Source organism: Phyllobates terribilis, unplaced genomic scaffold (assembly GCF_046119375.1).
Source record: "Phyllobates terribilis strain yellow unplaced genomic scaffold, ASM4611937v1 Scaffold_1__5_contigs__length_1240528914, whole genome shotgun sequence".
NCBI classification, from domain to species: domain Eukaryota; kingdom Metazoa; phylum Chordata; class Amphibia; order Anura; family Dendrobatidae; genus Phyllobates; species Phyllobates terribilis.
The window spans coordinates 960,720,634-960,741,643 of record NW_027362761.1 but is presented as its reverse complement, the minus strand read 5'-3'; the positions used below and the strand labels follow the sequence as shown (position 1 = coordinate 960,741,643).

Below are 21,010 nucleotides of genomic sequence, written 5' to 3'. Positions count from 1 at the left end.
GTGATATACCATATGCACAATGTTCATGTACAGTGGGGCAAAAAGTATTAAGTCAGCCATTATTGTGCAAGTTCTCCCACTTAAAAAGATGAGAGAGGCCTGTAATTGACATCATAGGTAGACCTCAACTATGAGAGACAAAATGAGGAAACAAATCCTGAAAATCACATTGTCTGATATGGAAAGAATTTTTTTTCAAATTTTGGTGGAAAATAAGTATTTGGTCAATTACAAACAAGCAAGATTTCTGATTCTCACAGACCTGTAACTTCTTCTTTAACCCCTTCCCGACCCGTGTCACACCGTTTGTGACATGGAAAACAGTTCGTTCCCGACCCATGTCACAGCGTCTGTGACATGGAGGGAAAGAGCCCCTGCAGCGCCTGCGAGCGGGGTCATTCAGGTGTCACAGTTGCTGATGCAACTAGACAACCTGAAGTTGACCCCAGGGGGGGTGGATTAACACCCCCCGTGCCTGGGACCCCTCCGATTGGTAGTTTCATTTTCACTTTTAGTGAAACTGCCAATCGGAATGAATGAAACATTTCACCAATGAAAATTGGTGAAATATTTCAATCTGGGCATAGCCTGATGCTTACAGAATCAGCCATTGGCTGGGGGGAGTGTCACCTCTGTCCCCCCCCCCCCCAGATCTGATTGGGGCTAGTGTCCATGTGACGCTAGCCCTCCAATCAGATGTGGAGGAGGAAATTTAAATGGCTAACCAAATTCCTCAGCTTCTATCCTGTCCGTGGATGCTGAGGAGATTGGTTAGCCGCCGCCGACCCCAGACCCGCCAGCGACCCGCCAGCAACCCCCGCCAGAGACCCTCGCCGCCAGAGACCCCCGCCGCCCCACATTGCTGCCGCCGGTAATTGTTTCTCCCCTTGTCTCACTCCAGCCCCCACTTAGCCCCCGACCCCCCCCTCCATCCCCTACCACTCCCCACCCCAGCCCAATTTCCTACCGCTCCCTCCGCTCTCTCCCACCGGCTGCTGCTCTCCTTCTGACAGCCGGTGGTCTCCTGCGCCTGTGATCACAACACCATCCCCCAGTCCCAGGGACCTCACCCCCCCCCCAGGGATCTCACCCCCCCAGGGATCTCACCCCCCCCCCAGGGATCACCAGCCCCCCCCCCGCCGCCTGCCGGCTCCTACCCCCCTTTCTGCCCAGTGATCACTGCTGGCTCTTCCATCTCCTCAACCCCCTCCTGCGCCCCGTGCGCCTGAGCGTGGCCCCTCCTGCGCCCCGTACGCCTGATCGCGCCCCCTCCTGCGCCCCGTGCGCCTGACTGCGCCCCCTCCTGTGCCCCGTGCCCCCTCCTGCGCCCCCTCCTGTGCCCCGTGCCCCCTCCTGCGCCCCGTGCGCCTGACTGCGCCCCCTCCTGCGCCCTGTGCGCCTGACCGTGCCCCCTCCTGTGCCCTGTGCGCCTGACCGTGCCCCCTCCTGTGCCCTGTGCGCCTGACCGCCCCCACACGTGATTTACACCAAGCACTCACACATACACACGTACACTCATACTAATAATAAAGTTTAGATTTTTTTTTTCCCCACAGCACACAAAATGTCCCGCCCGTCCCGCCCTAGGGCGTACTCAGCTGAGGAGGCATATTCATTTATTGCCTCCGAAGCTGATAGTGAGGGAGAGGACCCCACGTTCCTCTATTCCTCTCATTCTTCCTCCTCCAGTGACACCGAGCCGGCACCAAGACGACATCAGAGGTCAAGGCATCGTCCGGAGGCCGTGGAAGAAGACCCACAGCCATCTGTAAGTAACCCTCAACCTGGTGCTAGTCACGCCCAACCTAGCACCAGTGCCCCGGTGTGGACCCCCGTCCCTGAAAATTACGCTCCGCGGATTCCTGATTTCCTTCCCCAATCAGGAATCCAGTTTGAGACCACAAACCTCAGGGAAATAGACTTTTTCAAAGTCTATTTCTCTGAGGCCATTGTCAGTCTCATGGTGGAGCAGACTAACATTTACGCCCAACAATTTTTGTCTGCAAACCCAAATTCAATGTTTTCTACTTGGAGTCCCGTTGACTCAGTAGAAATGTTAAAATATTGGGGACTGGTACTTCACATGGGGATTGTGAAGAAACCAGAAATCCGTCAATACTGGAGTACCGATATTTTATATCAAACTCCAGTGTTCGGAATGGTGATGACCCGCAAAAGATTTGAGGTCATTCACAAATTTTTACATTTCAGGGATAACACGGACAGCCTTCCCCGCGATGACCCGAATTTTGACAGACTGTTCAAAATTCGTCCGGTCATAGAACACTTCAGCAAGAAGTTTGCTGAAGTGTACGTTCCCCAAAGGGAAATTTCTGTGGATGAATCCCTCATCCACTTCAAAGGGAGGCTTCAATTCCGACAATACCTGCCCAGTAAGAGGGCCAGGTACGGAATAAAGCTCTACAAGCTGTGCGAGAGTGCCTCAGGGTACACTCACAGCTTTAGAGTTTACGAAGGAAAGGATTCGAGGATTCAGCCCCCAGAATGTCCACCTGCTCTGAAGGTAAGTGGGAAAATAGTGTGGGATTTGATCCGCCCACTGCTTGATAAAGGTTACCATCTATACGTTGATAACTTTTATACAAGCATTCCCCTATTTCAGTCCCTCTCTGCCAGAGCTACGGCCGCTTGCGGTACTGTGCGCAGAACCCAGAGGGGTCTCCCTTTGATGCTAATTGAGCAGGTTTTCCCAAAGGGTGAGAGCCGAGCTCAATGTAGCGGCAACATGGTTGTGGTGAAGTACAAAGACAAAAGGGACGTCTTTTTCTTGACCACAATCCATGGTCCCGGCACCACGGCCACCAACGTTAGAGGTACCCCAGCACCGGTCCGCAAACCGGACTGTGCCCTGGGGTACAACAAGCACATGGGGGGAGTTGATCTTTCTGATCAAGTCCTCCAGCCCTACAGTGCGATGAGGAAGGCGAAAGTCTGGTATAAAAAACTGGCCGTGCACATCGTTCAAATGGCACTGTATAACGCATACGTGCTGTCACGATGTGCAGGCCAGACCACCAACACCTTCCTCAACTTCCAGGAGGCGGTGATAAAGGCCCTGATTTTTAGAAGCGAAGAAGAAGCGGGCCCCAGCACCCCTGGAACTCGAGTCTCCCGTGTGGTACCAGGGCAACATTTTCCTGGTGAGGTCACGGTAAGAAAAAGGTGCCGGGTCTGCCATAAAAGGGGGATAAGAAAGGTCACCCGTTTCCAATGTGAAACGTGTCCTGATAAACCGGGACTGTGTTTGAATGAATGTTTCAAAATTCATCACATGTCCCCGGACTAAACACATCCTGACCTTCCCTACAGAACTCACCCACACTAGCATGACATACAAAACATCACGCACACACACAACAACCTCACGTACACTACAACACACACCAACCTTTGTCAGGTTGGTGTGTGTGTTGTAGTGTATGTGAGGTTGTTTGTGTGTGTGTGGTGTATACACCAAACTCACATACACTACATCTAGATAAGTTCCCTGGGGGGTCTAGTTTCCAAAATAGGGTCACTTGTGGGGGAGCTTCAATGTTTACACACAGGGGCTCTCCAAACGCAACATGGTTCCAATTTGTTAGCGGACACCATGTCGTGTTTGGACAGCCCCTGTGTGCCGAAACATTGGAGCTCCCCCACAAGTGACCCCATTTTGGAAACTAGACCCCCCAAGGCACCTATCTAGATGCATAGTGAGCTCTTGGAACCCTCAAGTGCTTCACAAATTGATTCGTAAAAATGAAAAAGTATTTTTTTTTCCACTTTTTCATTTTTACAAATCAATTTGTGAAGCACCTGGGGGTTCCAACTGCTCACTATGCATCTAGATAGGTGCCTTGGGGGGTCTAGTTTAAAAAATGGGGTCACTTATGGGGGAGCTCCAATGCTTACACACACAGGGGCTCTCCAAACGCAACATGGTTCCAATTTGTTAGCGGACACCATGTCGTGTTTGGACAGCCCCTGTGTGCCGAAACATTGGAGCTCCCCCACAAGTCACCCCATTTTGGAAACTAGAACCCCCAAGGCACCTATCTAGATGCATAGTGAGCACTTGGAACCCCCAGGTGCTTCACAAATTGATTCGTAAAAATGAAAAAGTATTTTTTTTCCAATTTTTCATTTTTACGAATCAATTTGTGAAGCACCTGGGGGTTCCAAGTGCTCACTATGCATCTAGATAGGTGCCTTGGGGGGTCTAGTTTCCAAAATGGGGTCACTTATGGGGGAGCTCCAATGTTTAGGCACACAGGAGCTCTTTAAACGCAACATGGTGTCCGCTAACAATTTGAGCCGAAATTGTTAGCGGACACCATGTTGCGTTTGGAGAGGCCCTGTGTGCCAAAACATTGGAGCTCCCCCACAAGTGACCCCATTTTGGAAACTAGACCCCCCAAGGCACCTATCTAGATGCATAGTGAGCACTTGGAACCCCCAGGTGCTTCACGAATTAATCCGTAAAAATTAAAAATACTACTTTTTTTTTTTTTTTTTTTTTAATACAAAAAATTTCTTTTAGCCTATTTTTTTTAATTTTCACATAGGTAACAGGATAAAATGCATCCTAAAATTTGTTGGGCAATTTCTCCTGAGTACACCGATACCTCATATGTGGTCATAAACCACTGTTTGGGCGCATGGCAGGGCTCAGAAGTAGAGATGAGCGTTGTTCTACTCGAACTGTTCGCCAATCTCAAATTCGAGCTGTTTTGGGCGGTGTTCGAGCCGTTCGGCGAACACGAACAATTTGATAAAAATTCGGCTGTTCGAGGTTATGTTCGATAACTGTTCGTGCACCAAAATCATAACTGGATTTTTTCTCAGTAATGATGAAAATTAATGTTAATACGCAGTTTGAGTGTACAGCGGGGTGGGGGGAGGGGCAGGGGATGGATCTCTGCAGGAACAATGAAGATCTCCATTTTTTTTTCTCTTTCCCGCATTTGCAGTGGGGAGGTGCAATCTGTCAGCCTATCAGCAGCGCACACACGGAGCGAAGTGCTTTTTTTCACACAAGCAAGGGCATGTGTCATTGGCAGTGTATGTCACATGTCCTTGCCCTATAAGACCAAGCCATTTTCCCCGTCGCCACCATTTTCTCACTGCTGCAGCTGCGTGTTAGACGGCACCGCTGTTGCTGTGTGCGCTATACCTTGTTAATTTCAAGCCAATTTTCGCACAAATATACAGATAGCTTGGGAGTAGGGAATAGTTGTGATTGCAGTCCTTTTAAGGACTAGGTTACAGCATTTCCTACGACTTTTATCAGGGAGGTCTGTGCTCTTAAATAGATAGATTGTGGGAGTAAAGACTAATTGTAATTGGAGTCCTTTTCAGGACTAGGTTACATCAGTTCCTATCAGTTTTTGCCAGGCAGGTCTGTGCCAGTGCTGTGCAAGTTTTTTTCACAGCATTTGGCTGAATCTAGCAAAGCTAATCCTTTTTGGCCTATTGCAGAGTGTGTTAGTCAGTGGAGTAGCCTATCTGTGTTGCAAGATATACCACCTGTGTATAGAATACCAATTTTTTTACTGCACCTAGTGAAGTAAAATCTTTTGGGCATAGCATCATTCTATTAGTCCATCTATACTGACCTCCATCAGGTTGCAAATTAAAACTAATTTTTATCTGCATCTACAGTACCTCTGAAAAAATATTTGGGCTTCTAGCTGTGTGTGGGACTTGTTGTATTAGTCCATCTATACTGACCTCCATCAGGTTGCAAACTGAATATATTTTTTTCTGCATCTACCTCTGAAAAAATATTGGGCTTCTAGCTGTGTGTGGGACTTGTTGTATTAGTCCATCTATACTGACCTCCATCAGGTTGCAAACTGAATATATTTTTTTCTGCATCTACCGCTGAAAAAATATGGGGCTTCTAGCTGTGTGTGGGACTTGTTGTATTAGTCCATCTATACTGACCGCCATCAGGTTGCAAACTGAATATATTTTTTTCTACATCTACCTCTGAAAAAATATTGGGCTTCTAGCTGTGTGTGGGTCTTGTTCTATTAATCCATCTATACTGACCTCCATCAGGTTGCAAACTGAATATAATTTTTTTCTGCATCTAGCTCTGAAAAAATATTTGGCCTTCTAGCAGTGTGTCGGACTTTCTCTATTAGTCCATCTATACTGACCTCCATCAGGTTGCAAATTAAAACTAATTTTTATCTGCATCTACAGTACCTCTGAAAAAATATTTGGGCTTCTAGCTGTGTGTGGGACTTGTTGTATTAGTCCATCTATACTGACCTCCATCAGGTTGCAAACTGAATATATTTTTTTCTGCATCTAACCCAGCCAATAGTTTTGGCCTAATACCACAGTTTGGCCACTCAGCTCTGCTCGGTTACCATCCATTGTTTTTTTGTGCAAACAACTCCAGAGTTGTGAATTAGTTAACCACCAAAATGAGTGGAAAAAGGCCTGCTGCTGGTGGAAAGGGGAATAGGCGTGTTGGGAAGGGGAAAAAAGGTTGTGTCCGTGGGGTAGGTGTTAAAGCAACAGTAACATCTGCAGAAGAAAGACCATCTTCCAGCCAAACTAAAATGTCTACTTCTTTTAGCGGACAATGTGATAAGATCCCTTTCTTACGGCCACGCCAATCGCTACAAATTCCAGATGAGGCACAAAAACAGCAGGTGATTCAACGGATATCAAGTGCTCCTTTAAGTGGGCTCTCCTCCACATCAACTTCAACATCACAAATACTCCAGTCCTCAAAGGTGTCACCCAAATCGCACTTGCTTCCTCACAGCTCCCAAATCTCCAGCTGCCCGTCTGAGTATGAGGTAGAACAGATGGTTGAGTCTGCAGAGCTGTTTACTCATACTATAGCCTGGGAATCAGAGGTCGACTCCAGCGCTTCTGTGAATCCAGACGAGGAAATGATCTGCACTGATGCCCAGAATCTTTATGAGTCGGATCCAGGACCAGACGCAGAAGGTTCTGACCATAATGTAGACCCTCATTCCCAAACTGTAACTCCTGTTGGTGGAGACAATGAGGAAGACGATGATAAGACTCAAATACCTGATTGGAGCGACAACTTTAGTTTTTTGTCAGGGCAGGAACAGGTTGGCTCTGAGGACGACGGGTGTGATAACACACAGGGTGATGATGATGAGGTTGGAGATCCCACTTACTGTCAACCCACAGTCAGCCAAGAGATGAGGTCAGCAGAGGAGGTGGAGGAAGATGCTAGTGACGACGAGGTCAGATTGCGCCTTCCTGGACAGAGACGTAGTACTGGAAGCACGTCAACAACTGCATCCTCAAACACAACTCTGCCTCTCACCACAAGTCGTGGTGGCTCTTCAGGTCGCATGGGTGCTAAGCCTTGCATAGCCTGGGCATTTTTTCAGATCGATAAAGATGACCCAACTCGTGTTATCTGTAACATTTGTCAGCAAAAGCTAAGTAGAGGCCAAAAAATACATAGTTTGAGTACTTCATGCATGAACCGGCACATGGACATGAAGCATAAGTTGCAGTGGGAAGCTCAGTGTGCTACAATGCGGCCTAGCCGGCCGGGCCAACCACCGTCTGCCATATCTTGTGCATCCGCGGCCTCTTCATCCTCTGTGACTGGGGGGACAGCAGTCACACCTGTTTTGGGGCGCAGACCTGCCACCTCTTTACCCGCAACAGCCAGCGTGATTGGCAGGTCATCATTTTCTTTGGAGGTGGTAACAGCAGCTGGTGTTGAGCGCTGTCCGACATCGATAGCACCACCTTTGGATCAAGGCAACCTAACATGTCCGCCTGCATCTTCCTCACAGACCGGCAGTTTGCCGGGGACACCCTTATCAACCCCGTCTAAGCACAATAGCCAGCCCTCGGTCCCTCAGATGTGGACAAGTAAAAGACCATTTCCTCCTAGCCATGAGAAAGCTAAGAGGTTGAATTTCACCATCTGCAAGCTCTTGGCTACAGAAATGCTGCCTTTCCGCCTGGTGGACACAGAGGATTTTCGAGACCTTATGTCCGTCGCAGTGCCCCAGTACCAGATGCCCAGTCGGCACTACTTCTCAAAGAAAGGTGTGCCTGCGCTCCACCAGCATGTCGCACACAACATCACCGCTTCTTTGAGAAACTCTGTGTGTGACAGGGTGCATTTCACCACAGACACTTGGACGAGTAGGCATGGACAGGGGCGTTACATGTCGCTGACTGGGCACTGGGTAACTATGGTGACAGCAGGACAAGGGGCTGCTGTCCAAGTCTTGCCGTCCCCACGAGTTGTGCGTCAATCCTCTTTATGTCAAAGTTCCTCCACTGCTTCTGCCTCCTCAACCTCCTCTCGGTCTTCCACCTGCACCCAAAGCCTGTCTGGTCATGCCACAAGCTTTCTAACTGCGCAGAAGGGATCCTGCACACCTCCTTACTATGCTGGCAGTAGGGCTCAACGTCATCAGGCGGTTTTTACATTGAAATGTCTGGGAAATGTGAGTCACACAGCTGAGGAGTTGTGGTCAGCTCTGGAGAACCAATTTCATGAATGGTTGTCTCCACTGGACCTGAAACCAGGGAAGGCCGTATGCGACAATGCTGCAAACCTGGGTGCGGCCCTTCGCCGGGGCAATGTCACACACGTGCCTTGTATGGCTCACGTGTTGAACCTGGTTGTCCAGCAATTTTTAGCCGACTATCCCGGACTAGATGGCCTTCTGCAGAGGGCACGGTCGCTGTGTGCTCACTTCCGCCGTTCGCATCCCGCAGCTCAGCGACTTACATCTCTACAGAAGTCGTTGGGCCTGCCACTTCACCGGCTAAAATGCGATGTGCCTACCCGGTGGAATTCAACTCTGCACATGTTGCAGCGACTGTGGCAGCACCGACAAGCCCTGGTGCAATACGTTCTGACATATAGCCTGGGCCAACGAGATTCAGAGGTGGGGCAAATCACGCTGGAGGAGTGGTCTCAGATCAGGGACCTATGCACTCTTCTGCACAGTTTTGAAATGGCGACGAAGATGTTTAGTGCTGACGATGCCATTATCAGCATGACTATTCCGGTGATTTACATGCTGGAGCACATGTTAAACAGAATTCGGAGTCAGGTGGTGGCACAAGAGGAGGTGGAGGAAGTAGAGGAGGAGGACTTGTATGCGGAAGGGCTAACATCTGCAAGGTCCAGACGGTCGGCAGCACCAAGGCGGCAGGCATGTGAGGGTGGGGGAGATGGTTTTACCAGGGCGCATGGTAGCAGCCAAACTAGTGAGGAAGGTGCAGGAGCCCAGGAAGAAGTGGAGGACGAACTGATGGAAGACTCATCAGATGAGGGAGACCTTGATCACATTTCTGTTGTGCGAGGTTGGGGGGAGAGGACAGAGGAAGGAAGCATGATTGTTACCTCGCCACCAACACAACAGGGACTTGGTGCTCCTGGATGCGCAACACACATGAGTGCCTTCTTGCTGCACTACCTGCAACATGACCCTCGAATTGTGAGAATTAGAAATAATCCTGACTACTGGGTTGCCACACTGTTAGATCCCCGGTACAAAAGTAAATTTGCAGAAATTATTCCTGCCATAGAAAGGGATGCACGCATGCAGGAGTATCAGCAGAATCTTACATGTGCTTTTCCACAAAATACCAGTGGTGCACATAGTGAATCTCACAGTTCCAACTTGCCAACCGTGGGACCGTCAAGTGTTCAGCACTCAAACCGTAACAGAACCACAGTATCTGCTGGTAACATCAATTTTGCGGAATCATTTCACCACTTTTTTAGCCCATCCTTTGCAAGGCCACAGGAGACAAGAAGTCTGACACATAGTCAACGCCTAGAGACGATGGTACAGGAGTATCTCCAAGTAAACATTGAAGCCACGACTGTGTCACTGGACCCTTGCTCTTTTTGGGCTTCCAATCTGGATAAATGGCCGGAGCTAGCCACTTGGGCTCCGAGATGCGCAAGACACATAAGTGCCTTCTTGCTGCACTACCTGCAGCATGACCCTCATATTGTCAGAATTCGAAGTAATCATGACTACTGGGTTGCCACACTCTTAGATCCCCCAAACTTTTCGATCAACCTTTTCATTTTAATAAAGACCAAAAAAATGGTCATTTTTGAAATTATAAGCATTAGCAGGTTGTTAGAAACTGAAATCAAACAGTTTTCAACTCAAAACTTTATTCTAGGTGATGTTACATTTTCACATAGGACCCCTTGTTCGAAAGGAGCTTCTGAACTCTCTCGTCCATTGAATTTGTCAGGTTTTGGATGGTTTCTGCTTCAATTGTTTTGCATGAGGACAGAATACCCTCCCAGAGCTGTTGCTTAGATGTGAACTGCCTCCCGCCATCATAGACACTCCTTTTAATGATGCTCCAAAGGTTCTGAATGGGGTAGAGGTCAGGGGAGCATGGGGGTCACACCATAAGTTTGTCCCCTTTTATGCCCATATCAGCCAGAGATGCAGATGTTTTATGTGCAGCATGAGATGGTGCATTATCATGCAGAAAAATGATCTTGCTGTGAAATACACGGTTCTTCTTCTTGAACCATGGCAGGAAGTGCTGTTTGAGAAAATCCACATACATTATGGAGTTCATCTTTAGCGCCTTCAGGGATCCTAAAGGGGCCGACAATCTCTCTCCCCATGATTCCAGCCCAAAACATTACTCCACCTCCTCCTTGTTGGCGCTGTAGCCGTGTTTGCGTGGGGTGTCCATCAACCAGCCATCCTCCACTCCATCCATCTGGACCATCGAGCGCTGCACGGCACTCATCCGTGAACAAAACAGTTTTGAAATCAGTCTTCATGTAATGTTTGGCCCACTGGAGCCGTTTCTGCTTGTGTGAAGTGGATAGAGGAGGTCGACAGGATGGCGCATGCACAGCTGCAAACCTCTGAAGGACCCTGCATCTTGTTGTTCGGGGGACGTTGGAGGCACAAGCAGCTTCAAAAACTTGTCTGCTGCTATGACAAGGCTTTTTTGCCGCTGCTCTTTCAACCTGACGTAATTGCCTGTAGGAAAGAGTCCTCAATTTGCCCTTATCAGCACGCACACGTGTGTACTGTGAATCAGCTACATACTTCTTGATTGCCAAGACACTTCATCCTGATCATCGCACAATGTTGATTGTAGTCATGCCTTGACCTAAACACTCCACAATTTGTTGCTTCTCAGCAGCCGACACATCCTTTTTCTTTCCCATTTTGGCAGAAAATGTAGGCTGCTTAATAATGTGAGAGAGCCTTCTTAAGTAGTCTTGCCTTTCATTGGACACACCTGCCAAACTAATTAGCACAGGTGTCTGCAATTGCTTACAGTGATATAAAGAGCCCTGACACACATCACCATCAATGAGTTTAACTGACAAATAAACAAATTCTTCCCTTATCACTCCTAAACACTTTTTGCATAATAATTTGGAACACAGTGTACATGTGCTTTTCCACAAAACACCAGTGGTTCACGTAGTGAATCTTACAGTTCTAACTTGCCAACCGTGGTCTGTATGGAGTTGTTCAATAAAGGGCCCAAAATTAAGATAACATAGATGGGAGAGGTCTCTATGAATAGGAATTCCTAAGTATTTGATACCCTGTGAGGGCCAGGCAAAGGGAAAGTTGGACTGGATGGAATCCTATATGGATTTGGGGAGGGAGACATCGAGGGCCTCAGACTTCGCTGCATTGATTTTAAAATTTGACCATGTAACAAAGTGATCTATTTCAGCCATAACAGCATGGATGGATATATGTGATTGAGTGATATATACTAGGACATCATCAGCAAATAGAGAGCACTTGTACTCGGTGCCTCCCACCTCAATCCACCTAATATTGGGGTTATGGCGAATTGATGAGAGCAGGTGCTCCGTCACTAGGATGTATAAGAGAGGGGACAGAGAACATCCCTGCCTTGTCCCATTGGTGATTGTGAAAGGTGATGAAAATGTTCTGACGCGCCCCCTGGGCCTTGGGACACCCGGAGCCGGACCCTTTTTGGTGGATGCTGGTGGTTGTAGTCTCCGTGGCGGCAACCCGGTTCCGTGGCTCAGGGCGGTCAAACCAGTGGCGGAACTATTTATGTGGTTTTGATGTTTAAATGTCCGACTACGCCACCCGTGGATTGCGGTCAGAGTGAACCGCCGCTCCAGGGCAGACCGCTGAGGCTGGTGTTGTGGGTGCAGCAGAGCGTAGCATAACTCCCCACGGGAGGAGTATAGCCTCAGGGCAGTGTATGCGGAGGATGGGGGTGATGGTGCAGGGCAGAAGCAGTAATGACACGGAGTCAGTGATGCAGTCCAGGGCCTTTACTCACAGTTCTTATTATCCAGACCACGTCTGCAGGTAACGGCTGCCCACGTCGTACTGTGCTCACCAGGTGAGGGGCTCAGACAACTCCCAGATAACTTTGGAGTGCTTCACAGGACCCCCTTTGTGTGTCCTTTGTCTGGCCTTTCTTACCAACCCTTCTGTCCGGCTGCCTCGGGCCTCCTCTTGGTAAACTTGGCGCCAGTTTCCCTGACCCTATGTGGTGCCTTCCTAGCGGGTGTAGCGAGGGGCTGCGCCACATAAAATGTCACAGCCTCCTGTTTCTAGCTAAGGGTCGTTTCCTGCCTCCACTAGTTTCGGGGACCGGTCTCCCCCTTTGGCTTGACCCCTCCACGCAGGTGGATTCTGGCGTGCGGTGGCGACTCGCCCGTCCGCACCCGAGATCCCTTCGTTCCTCGTTCCTGGAGCCTTCTCCGCTCCTCTTCCTTCCTTCTCCCTCTTCCAGGCCTGGGCCTCTGTTACTAGGCCCGCCTCCGGAGCAGAGCTCATGCAGAGCCCCTGCTCCCTGCCACTTCTGCTCAGACTTCTCTGCACTGAACTAAGATGGTGCCCACCTTTTATACTCCCTTCTCAATGCACCCAGGAACTGCTTCCTCCCTGCTCCTGCACTACAGGGTTCCCCTTCCTCAGTGTTCCCTCCCCCCACTCCAGCCAGGGACAGGGACTGTCGTGCCCATCTCAGGGGCATATTGGTCGCCCTGCCCCACGGCAATGTGGTGTAATGCATGCAGGTGTCGGGTCATGATCCACACTACATCCTTACCTGAGAGTGAGATATCACACCTCTGGGTGAGGTGCAATACCTCTGTAGCAACCGAGCCCTCAGGGTGCTACAGTTCCATTTATCTTCAGCCTAGGTGACGTATTGCGATACAGGGCCGTGATTTTGGCTATAAAAGGGTCCCCTAGACCCCTACCCCAAGCTTTTTAAGAGAATCATATATGGCGTGCCAGGAGACTCTATGGAATGCTTTCTCAGCATCCAACGAGAGTATCTAATTACAAATTTTTAACTGCATCTAGCCCAGGAAATACTTTGTGCCTAGTAGCAGGGTCTGCTAGTCAGCGGATTATCCCGGCTGTTAAGCAAGCTACACCACCTGTAGTTTGGACACTTCATTTTTTCAAAGGAAATGCTTCGGGACCACGGGATACTCAGTGAAGAGCATCAGGAGGCACCCCAAGGCATAGGGGCTGGGACTGGCAGTAGGATGCCTTGCGGTGGACAGCCGAGCTCGATCCTTATAAAAGCTTTTTAACTGCAGCAGCTTTAGTGGACGCTACTGGAGCTGGAATTACGCGGCTGCTGGCATGAGACTTGCCCTCCAATAGATCCTTGTAAATGGATTTAAAGTGTATTCATTCAAATTAGAGAGACAATTTAAATTAAAAAGCTTAGAGCTGCCTCCACCACAGGGGGGCTCGCTCGACCCACCAGCGGACAGGCACCAGTATTGGGAGAGGGGGGCTGGCCATCAGGGTTCACCGCGGCTCTGGCACAAACCCGGCGACACGGAGGTGGCACGGGCAGGAGCGGACTGGCCGTGTCGGCTTCTCACTTTTTGGATTTTAGAAGGGCATGACATGCCTATATCTGTGTCTCCCCCTCCTTTTACTCCTCCACCTCTTTTATTTTCGCGTGACTATATGTACTTGTCACTTTTCCATGTGTTAGTTATGTCTTCTGGGCAGTTTGTCAGCTTTTGGACACCTTTGAAGGTGTTTTCTATGTGTTTCTATGTGTTTTTGTTTGCCTGCCATTGGTTTTAACGGTGTTCGAAGGTGTTCGACGAACAGCTCGACGAACAGTTCGGCGAACACACGGGTGTTTGACGAACCGAACCGAACTCGAACACTACGGGGGTGGCTCAACACTACTCAGAAGGGAAGGAGCGCAATTTGACTTTTGGAGCTAATTTTCCAATCAAAAAGTGAAATGGCGCTCCTTCCCTTTTGAGCCCTGTCGTGTGCCCAAACAGTGGTTTATGACCACATATGAGGTATTGGTTTACTCAGGAGAAAATGCCCAACAAATTTTAGGATGCATTTTACCCTGTTACCCATGTGAAAATTAAAAAATTTAGGCTAGAAAAAAAATTTTGTTAGAAAAATTAAAATGTTCATTTTTTTCTTCCATGTTGCTTTAGTTCCTGTGATGCACCTGAAGGCTTAATAATCTTCATGAATGTAGTTTTGAGTAGCTTGAGGGGTGCAGTTTTTGGAATGGTGTCACTTTTGGGTGTTTTCTGTCATGTACACCCCTCAAAAGGACTTCAAATGTGATGTGGTCACTAAAAAAAATGGCTTTGCAAATTTTGCTGGAAAAAAGAAAATTTGCTGATGAACTTTGAACCCTTCTAACTTCCTACCAAAATTTTTTTTTTTTCCAAAATTGTGCTGATGTAAAGTAGACATGTGGGAAATGTTATTTATTAACTATTTTGTGTCACATCACTCTCTAGTTTAGCAGAATAAAAATTCAAAATTTGAAAATTGCAAAATTTTCAAAATTTTTCCCATATTTTTGATTTTTTCACAAATAAACGCAAATATTATCAACCTAAATTTAATACTAACATGAAGCCCAATATGTCACGAAAAAACAATCTCAGAATCGCTAGGATCCGTTGAAGTGTTCCAGAGTTTTTACTTCGTAAAGGGACACTGGTCAGAATTGACAAAAATGCCAAGGTCTTTAGGGTCAAAATAGGCTGGGTCCTGAAGGGGTTAAGAGGCTCCTCTGTCCTCCACTCACTACCTGTAATACTGGCACCTGTTTGAACTTTTTATCAGTATAAAAGACACCTGTCCGCAACCTCAAACAGTCACACTCCAAACTCCACTATGGTGAAGACCAAAGAACTGTCGAAGGACACCAGAAACAAAATTGTAGACCTGCACGAGGCTGGGAAGACTGAATCTGCAATAGTAGAGCAGCTTGGTGTGAAGAAATCAACTGTGGGAGAAATAATTAGAAAATGGAAGACATAGAAGACCACTGATAATCTCCCTCGATCTGGGGCTCCACACAAGATCTCACCCCGTGGGGTCAAAACGATCTCAAGAACGGTGAGCAAAAATCCCAGAACCACACAGTGAATCACCTGCAGAGAGCTGGGACCAACATTACACAGGCTACCATCAGTAACACACTACACAGCCAGGGACTCAGATCCTGCAGTGCCAGACGTGTCCCCCCCCTGCTTAAGCCATTACATGTCCGGGCCCATCTGAAGTTTGCTAGAGAGCATTTGGATGATCCAGAAGAGTATTGGGAGAATGTCATATGGTCAGATGAAACCAAAGTAGAACTGTTTGATAGAAACACAACTCGTCATGTTTGGAGGAGAAAGAATGCCGAGTTGCATCCAAAGAACACCATACCTACTGTGAAGCATGGGGGTGGCAACATCATGCTTTGGGACTGTTTCTCTGCCAAGGGACCAGAAAAACCTGATCCATGTACATGAAAGAATGAATGGGGCCGTGTATCGTGAGATTTTGAGTGCAAACCTCCTTCCATCAGCGAGGGCATTGAAGATGAAACGTGGCTGTGTCTTTCAGCATGACAATGATCCCAAGCACACCGCCAGGGCAACGAAGGAGTGGCTTCATAAGAAGCATTTCATGGTCCTGGAGTTGCCCAGCCAGTCTCCAGATCTAAACCCTATAGAAAACCTTTGGAGGGAGTTGACAGTCCGTGTTGCCCAGTGACAGCCCCAAAACATCATTGCTCTAGAGGAGATCTGCATGGAGGAATGGGCCAACATACCAGCAACAGTGTGTGCCAACCTTGTGAAGACTTACAGAAAATGTTTGACCTCTGTCATCGCCAACAAAGTATTGAGATGAACTTTTGTAATTGATCAAATACTTATTTTCCACCAAAATTTGAAAAAAATGTATTTCCAAATCAGACAATGTGATTTTCAGGATATGTTTTCTCATTTTGTCTCTCATAGTTGAGGTCTACCTATGATGTCAATTACAGGCCTCTCATCTTTTTAAGTGGGAGAACTTGCACAATTGGTGGCTGACTAAATACTTTTTTTCCCCACTGTACAATTCATACAACATAACGTTCTGTGTGCCACTTACCAATTGGGAGGCATTGTTAATTATCACCAAGTACGTCCAGGCATTTTTTAGATTAAAATCTCCTTCCCCATAGATACCAGTCAACTGACAAATCCTAAAGACAACAGAAAACTAATACTTATTTTCCCATAATTTTAGCTATTTATCACGTTAATAACTTCTCAAGATACGGCAAATTTAACACATTCCACATGATATTAAAGTACACCCACCGTTAAATCTTGTGATCTGCTATAACCTCTTGCTGTGTGTTACAACAGGGCGCCTGCTACTCCAGGGACTGGAGTAAGATTTCTAGAGTAAGGTATGCCTCATGAATTACACAAGCTGTGGAGTCATGCCCTGGCGAGTGAAAATGTCAAAAGGTTGCACATATGAGAAAAAGAAAGTCGGCACTCACCATGTTCTTGCTTAAAAGTCCTTTATTCCGAAGAATGGGACATTCGTGCTTTATGCAGAGGAACTGTGCAAGAAAAAGAATGGCCGACGGCTGTTTCGTGTCTCCACAACACTTCTAAGGGTCCATTTAATGGCATAAAGGACTTTTAAGTAAGAACGTGGTGAGTGCCACTTTTCTTTTTCTCATATGTGCAACCATTTGATCTCAGCTGAGCACCACATGAATTCTTATACACTTACCATTCCCTGAAAAGGGAGAAACGTGTCTGAATAGAGTCTGATAGTCTAGTGCTGTGTGGCTCTCTTTTTTTTTTTATATAAAAATATGTCACTACATTTTTGTGCAATCCCACGCTGAGCAATAATTTTGCAACTTTTCAAAGCTATTTACACCAGAATTCTGGCATAATCGCCTTGATGAATCGGGCCCTAAATGTCTGATTGCTGGGACCCCCCGCCAATCACAGGAATACAGTGGGCATTGGAGTGCAGTGTTGAAAATGTGCAATGTCATTGCATTCACTGTCTATGGGGTTGAGGGAGAAAGCTGGGCATTGGGCTTGCTAGTAAAGCCATATCTTACCTACCACATGCTGCAGATGGCGGTGCATGTGACCGTGCAAAACTTTGTGCATTTCCCACTGTAAAAAAAAGTGTTTGCCCCCTTCCTGATTTCTTTATTCTTTTAATCACTTTTTGACACAGGACCCTGTAGGTTTGGATTTTTTTTCCCTTAATAAAGACCTTCATTTAAAAACTGCATTTTGTGTTTACTTGTTATCTTTGTCTAATATTTAAATTTGTTTTGTGATCAGAAACATTTAAGTGTGACAAACATGCAAAAGAATAAGAAATCAGGAAGGGGGCAAACACTTTTTCACACCACTGTATATGGCACGACCCTGCTGAGGCCACAGTTAAAAGATTTTCTCCATTTTCAGTTTTTTCATGAAAAGACCCTCCTCCCCCAGAGTGTTCATATATGAATGTATTACTTGTAATAAATATAACATACATGGAATAATCCTAGAGCATACCATGACACCAAACAAGTGAAGGGTGACACTGATAAGTTATGAGAATTTATTATATACTTACAAGGCAATTATGGTGGTAACTGGTCGAACCACTGTATACTGGAGCACACCCAACTTGCATCTAAACAACAGCACACTGCAAGAGAATTCACTGATTATATAGGCGTCACCACTCATTTCTGCCATCACCGCACTCCACATCTAGGCTAATATCACGTGGAAATAGTGAATTTAACTCCTTCATTTACAGTCACATTTTATGATAAATTCTATTCAGACATTTTTTAACTATATCTGCTTTTAGGAGAAAATGGGTGAAAAGCTCACATGTGACTGACAGAACACTAAACCACCTAATTACTAAAGCATTTAGGAATGGGGAGGAATGTGACGCAGAACTAGACAAATGTGCCATGTGGAGTCTTGTACAGCAGGTGACAGAAGTTTCAGAAGCAGCCATACTGGTAACCTCTCACAAGAATGAGAAATCTGCATTTCCATGTAATAATGACTTGGTGTTCCTATGTTCTTTATTTGCAATGTCTTTTAACCACTTTAGGTTTCTAAAAACGCCAAGCAGGTAAAAGAAGTGCGCAAACCCATGCTTTATTCTTAAGGCGTTATCCTATCAAAAGACGCTCTGTTCTTTACAATGCAAATCAATGGGAAAGCTCAAAAGACACCCAGATGAATTTTGCCATTGTTTTTGCTTAGAAATCTGCTAGAGTTTTCTTCAATATTCAATGGAGTGTAAAAAACAAAAACAAAAAGAGAAAACATTAAAATACAATGAATAAAAAAAATAAAAATCACAAAAAACATGGGAAGACCTTCCAAAAACTAATAATAAAAAAAAATAAATGCAAAAATTCAGGCGGACAAATCTTCATGACACACACACACAAAAGCCGGTTTTCATGTTCATGACACACACACACACACACACACACACACACACACACCACACACACAAAAGCCGGTTTCCTGAAGAGTCTTCTGCTTGAAAAACTCAGAAGGTTCATCCAAGTTTAAAATATGTGTGCACAAACCCTTACCTAAGAGGGGTAACCTAGAAATAGGAGAAAAAAAACATCTTTTTTCAGTTTTCGCTATGTCTCCAGACAGTGCAGTGAAGGAAGGGTGTTGCTGCAGGAAGTTGCCTTACAGCCAGACATATGTTCGCTAGAAGTAGACTACACCTCTCCTGCGACACAGATTAGTTCTCTAAATATTTCTCACGGTTTTGATTGCAATATGAAACCAAACGTACATTAAAGATTATTATATAAATTGTTGGGTCATTTTATTATTTTGGCATATTAAGTCCACGATATATCATTTGTGGGTCGTGTTTCTTTATTATTCTGTGGTATTTGTTGCTGTTTTTTTTTAGGGCCAAATTCTTCAAAATGAAGCAAATGGCTCATTAATTTTTTGTGAAGTCAAAATTGTTTTTGTATTTTTATCTCACTTATTTTTGCAACTCTTTAGAGCAAAAACGTGCACGTTTCGCAAAGCAGAACAAAAATTGCACCAAAATTTCTGATGTACACGAAAATCACTTGAGGTGGAAAGACTGTAGTACGTTTGCAAAAAGTTTTGCAACTTTTTGAAAAGTGGCAATTGATGAATCAGTAAAAATGACACCAAAAATTGTTAAGATAAGAAAAAAAAAAGTCAAACAAAATAAACTTTAAAAAAAAAAAATATATATATTAAAAACAGGCGAAACACTAAAAACTAGAGAAAAAACAGGTGCCAATGTAAAAAGGAATCAGGTCTGTAGTATTTTTTTTTTCCCCACAACATGGCAGAGTAGGAAAACTCAATGATATATGCTCTTTTCAAGAGTATATTTAGGGAAGGTTTCAGCTGCTCCAAAAGTAAAACATAGGCTATTCCATCTATCAAAAAATCAGTAGCAGTAATAAGTATAATTACTTACTCTCCCATAGGCCAGGGCGGGAAGCAACACAAAGGAGGTAGATGTCTCTGCTGATCTTTTGCTTCAAGAACTAGTGCCAGATTTGGACAGCGATTTGTCAAATAGTTCAAAAGGAAAATCATGAAATTGTAGATAACATACGCTTCATAGCACTCTCTGCAGGTATCCACATAGATGGCAATGTCAGGATACTTCAAGGCAATCCACTGGTATACAGGCACAGAGGAAACACAGGGAGAGAAATGGAAACATCTCATCATCCAGCAGAAAATATTCCAGAATAAGGAAGGCAAATAGAATTACGGTACATACAAAGGATCCTTAAGCATAGCCTAAATCAAAATGGATTCATATTAAAGGGGTATTCTAATCATAAAAATTTATGGCATACGTACTACGTATCAACCATCGGGAGAAGGGGGTCCAGTTATCCCTATTGGCTCATCTAAAGTGGATGCTTTAGCCACTGAAATCAATGGAGTAGTTGTCCTCTCCATGGAAGTCTATGGGAGTTAGGGAAACAGCCGTGCACCGTTAGCTAGGGTCCGATGGCTGCAATGAGCATAGCACTTGATGCAAACAATGGTATGAAGTGCAGCCATAAATATCTATATGAATAAACCATTAGGTATAACATACGCAGACACATTACTGGCCGCCAGCGATGTCTGGAATCTGCAGGGTCTACAATATAATCAATGCATGAAAAAATACTTACACTGTCCACACTGTAAATGGGCACCATCCACAGAATACTGCAGAGAAATAAAAGAATTGTTCAGAAAAAATACCACAGTAATGCTGTGCAAAGCAGAAGGCTGCCATCAGAGGATTATGTCGTACCGTATAATAGGTTTCTGCAGTTCAGGCTGCGTGTAGTGAACCAAATGCTGCAAAATGCCCCACAAGGAGATGGGTATAGTCATCACTACAAATATGCCAGCAATAAACCATGCCTTGGTCTGAACTCCGACCTGCAACAGAGCAAATAAAGGCTTTCATTAGTCATCATCATATATAAAATCCTCCATATGGATGTTGTTGTGATGCTTTAGTGGATACCCTAAAGGCATGTGCTCACAGCGGCGAGTTTTCCCAGGCTGAGTCGTTTCAGGAGACACCAGCGGTTATTTTCCAAAGCAGCTTCGATGGCGGCGTCACCACCTCTCTAGCAGCGGCTCCGCCGCCAGCACCATTTACCC

At 46.0% G+C, this 21,010-nt stretch overlaps 1 protein-coding gene across 1 annotated transcript in view; it reads right to left on the bottom strand.

Moving 5' to 3' along the window:
• The window catches only part of TMEM184C (transmembrane protein 184C), a 66,718-nt gene that overhangs the window by 36,464 nt on the left and 9,244 nt on the right, over window positions 1-21,010 (bottom strand). The window contains exons 2-6 of the mRNA XM_073642508.1: window positions 20,652-20,782; window positions 20,527-20,563; window positions 19,809-20,014; window positions 17,925-17,999; window positions 16,428-16,521 (exon numbers count right to left, since the gene is read on the bottom strand). Coding sequence (XP_073498609.1) covers window positions 16,428-16,521; window positions 17,925-17,999; window positions 19,809-20,014; window positions 20,527-20,563; window positions 20,652-20,782 — 543 coding nt within the window. The remainder of the gene's footprint in view (window positions 1-16,427; window positions 16,522-17,924; window positions 18,000-19,808; window positions 20,015-20,526; window positions 20,564-20,651; window positions 20,783-21,010) is intronic.